This window comes from Silene latifolia, chromosome X, assembly GCF_048544455.1.
Source record: "Silene latifolia isolate original U9 population chromosome X, ASM4854445v1, whole genome shotgun sequence".
NCBI classification, from domain to species: Eukaryota; Viridiplantae; Streptophyta; class Magnoliopsida; order Caryophyllales; family Caryophyllaceae; genus Silene; species Silene latifolia.
In genome coordinates, this window is record NC_133537.1 from 280,801,141 (window position 1) to 280,804,388 (window position 3,248).

The window sequence follows — 3,248 nt, forward strand, 5'->3', positions numbered from 1 at the left end:
ACAAGAATAACAAAGATTAGAAGGTGGGGCTGTCCAACAATGATAAAGTTCAAGTTCCATGAGAACAAGTACATGGTTGACGTGTTTATTGAGGGTCACAATCACCCGCTTGATGTTGTGAAAAATAAGGAATTTGAGAAACTTTTGAAAATATCAATGAATTTCATATGCAAATGATTGTCAAGCAATTCAAAAGCAAATGTTGGTCCTAGCTTAACACACCAACTATGCACTCAACAATTGGGTGGTTTTCAAAATGTCGGGGCAACTTGATCAAGCAATTCAAAAAATTTCAGAGGGAAATGAAGTGTCTAATGAACAGTCATGATGGGGAAATGTTCAAATCACGCTTAGACACCCTAGCTGAAACAAAAGGGCTCCACTTTGTTTATGAAAAAGATTCCAAGAATGCATTGACAAGGATTTTACGGGACAATTGTGACATGCAAAGAGCGTATGCTCTGTTTGGGGATGGAGTTTCATACGACCCAACTTATGGTACAAACAAGTACAACATGACGTTCACGCCTTTCACGGGCATTGACCATCATAAAAGGTCAATCACATTTGCATGTGCGCTTATAGAACATGAAAACGATGAGTCATTCATGTGGGTATTTGACCAGTTTCTGGCAGCTATGGGTGGGAAAGAGCCCAACTACATAATCGACGAAGACCGGGAATAATTAAAGCGAGTTCGGTATGTTTGAAATTTGCAAATCGTACCTATTAACTTGTGAAACTTCATATTAAATTGTGAATCCTACATTTGTTTTGTTGATTCTAGTTGGCACTGGAAAATATGATGGTTGTAATAATTTGATTGGTTTTTTGTTTATGTGAATCGTAGTGCTTATTATGCGAAACTAGATCATGAATTTGTGAAACTGGGGTAAAAATATGTTTCACGTACTTATATCGCGAATAAGGCACAAAATTTATATAGTCTGAATCCGAGGTTAAGACATGAGATTCACAAAATAACCCCACAGATTTACAAAATAAGCTATAGGATTCACAAAATAAGCTATATGATGTAGAGTCCGAATCTGAGGATAAGACTTGAGATTTACATAATAGTGCATCGTATGACTTTGTTATGTGAAACTGCGTGAATTTAGTTATTATAAAATGATGGTGACGGTCGATAATTTGATTTTGTTCATTGCAGCTAAGTTCAAAACAGCGAAACATCGGTTTTGCATGTGGCACATCATGAAGAAAATAACCGACAAGGTTGGGAGTAAAATTTGTAGAGATACCGACTTTTTAACCCGTCTGAACGGTGTTGTATGGGACGATGACCTGGAGCCCGGGGAATTTGAAGAGAAGTGGCTTAAAGTCATGAACGATTTCTCCTTGGAAGACAATACGTGGTTGAATGGGAAGTTCGCTGATAGACACACATGGATACCCGCTTATTTCAGAAATGTGCCAATGGGCGGTTTACTACGAACTACACAAAGGTCAGAGAGTGCTAATAGTTTCTTTAAGCGGTTTGAAAACAAATACGGGACATTAACTGAGTTCTTGGTGCGCTATGAAAGCGCCACTGACCACCAAATGCACCTGCTGAAGCTCCGTGAAGAGGAGAATGCGAATTCAATCCCTGAAACACTGTATGGGTCAAAATGGGAGACACAAGCAGTGAGAAGCTATACCCATGCGATGTTCTATGAGTTCCAAAACCAGGTGAAGCTTTCAATAAATACCTGCAGTTTGGTTGGATACACTCGCTTGAGATCCGTGACGAACTTTGAAGTGTCGTTAGTTGAGGATGCAAAGAAAGGACTAAAATTTGCAGTTGAGTGCAGTAGAAGCACGAATGATGTAAGGTGCACATGTAAACTGTTTGAAAGGAGAGGTATTTTATGCAGTCACATCATTTGGGTTTGTTCGGGAAAGTTTAAGGACATACTTGATAAATATATTTTGCAAAGGTGGAGCAAGAATGCACTCAAAAGTGACGTTTATGATTGGAATGGGAATCTGTTAGAGAAATACAACAATACCAGTACAAAACAGATTGGAATGTCGTGGTGTGGTCCGAGATTCAGATTAAGCTGTTGGTATGCTCAAAAGGAAAGAAGAGTCGGATGTGAGAGAGTTTGCCAAGTTAATCAAGGAATTCAGGACAAAACTAGAGGGAAACACTCAACCGTTGACAAAACAACAACAGATTGAGCTTCTCTTTGGGCTGCAAGGTTCGGAAGAAACCAACATCTTACCGCCTAATGTGTCTAGGAACAAAGGTTGTGGTAAACGGTTGGTGAGCAAGAAAAATAAGGCAATCAAGAAGGCGGAAAAAGCAAAAAGGTTGTGTGCTAACTGTAAGCGCAAGGGCAACCACGACAAAAGGAATTGTCCATATGATTTTGCAGACCTTCCTCCAAAGTGAATCGGTTTGTATTCATCTACGCAACTACATCGATATTAATCAAGTATTTTATTTATCTGTTTATCTTATTTTGAGAATCCCAGAGGTTGCTTTGTGAATCCCAGGTCTTAATTTGTGAATCCTGGGTCTTGTTATGTGAATAACATATCTTTATTTGTGAATCACAGAAATGAGACTGATTGTATGTAGTAACCTGATATAATTCCTCACTTTGTAACATAAATGACAACAGTTGGCTTATATGAATGTGATTCACGTCGTGTCACCCAATTTTGCATGATCCTCACTTTTATTATTGTACATCTAATGTTTGTAAACATCTTTCTAATTCCAGCTCTGTCTTTTACGTATGGAGAACTAGCGGACGAAGAAGTAGAAGAGGAAGGGGATAAGGATGAAGAATGAAGGAAAGAGTCTTCTTAAGCCTTGAGAAATAGATATGATGATTGAAGAAGACACTGACAATTTTGAAAGGAGCAGTCTTTTAGTTTGGCAACATATTATTGGTTTCCAAAAATATGGACATCTTATTTGTTTATCTTATTTTTGTGAATCTGAGAGGTTCTTTTGTGAATGTAAGAGGTTGTTTTATGAATCTTAAATCTTAATATGTACAAAAGACCTGGAAATCTTATTTGTTGGTATTAATTTGTGAATCCTGGGTCTAATTTTCGCGATTATTAGGAAGATTCGTAATCTTATTAGAAAGGAACGGTCAACTGGCTAAACGGTCTTATTTTGTGAATGACACAATTTAAATATTATTTCATGAATCTTACCGTGTGAATGACAATATATAAATCCGAGGTCTAATATTGTGAATCGACTTGTTTTGTGAATCCATCTTTTG

At 37.6% G+C, this 3,248-nt stretch overlaps 2 protein-coding genes across 2 annotated transcripts; both read left to right on the forward strand.

Annotated features, from left to right (window-relative positions):
• The first annotated feature begins 302 nt into the window (after nt 1-302).
• LOC141620197 (protein FAR1-RELATED SEQUENCE 3-like) lies at nt 303-686 on the forward strand. Its single transcript, XM_074437129.1, has one exon. The coding sequence runs from the start codon at nt 303-305 to the stop codon at nt 684-686; it is 384 nt and encodes a 127-aa protein (XP_074293230.1).
• Nucleotides 687-1,134: 448 nt separating this feature from the next.
• On the forward strand, nt 1,135-2,803 carry LOC141620198 (protein FAR-RED IMPAIRED RESPONSE 1-like). The gene is made up of 3 exons (XM_074437130.1): nt 1,135-1,835; nt 2,083-2,330; nt 2,733-2,803. The coding sequence occupies exons 1-3, from the start codon at nt 1,135-1,137 to the stop codon at nt 2,801-2,803; spliced, it is 1,020 nt and encodes a 339-aa protein (XP_074293231.1).
• Nucleotides 2,804-3,248: the final 445 nt, after the last annotated feature.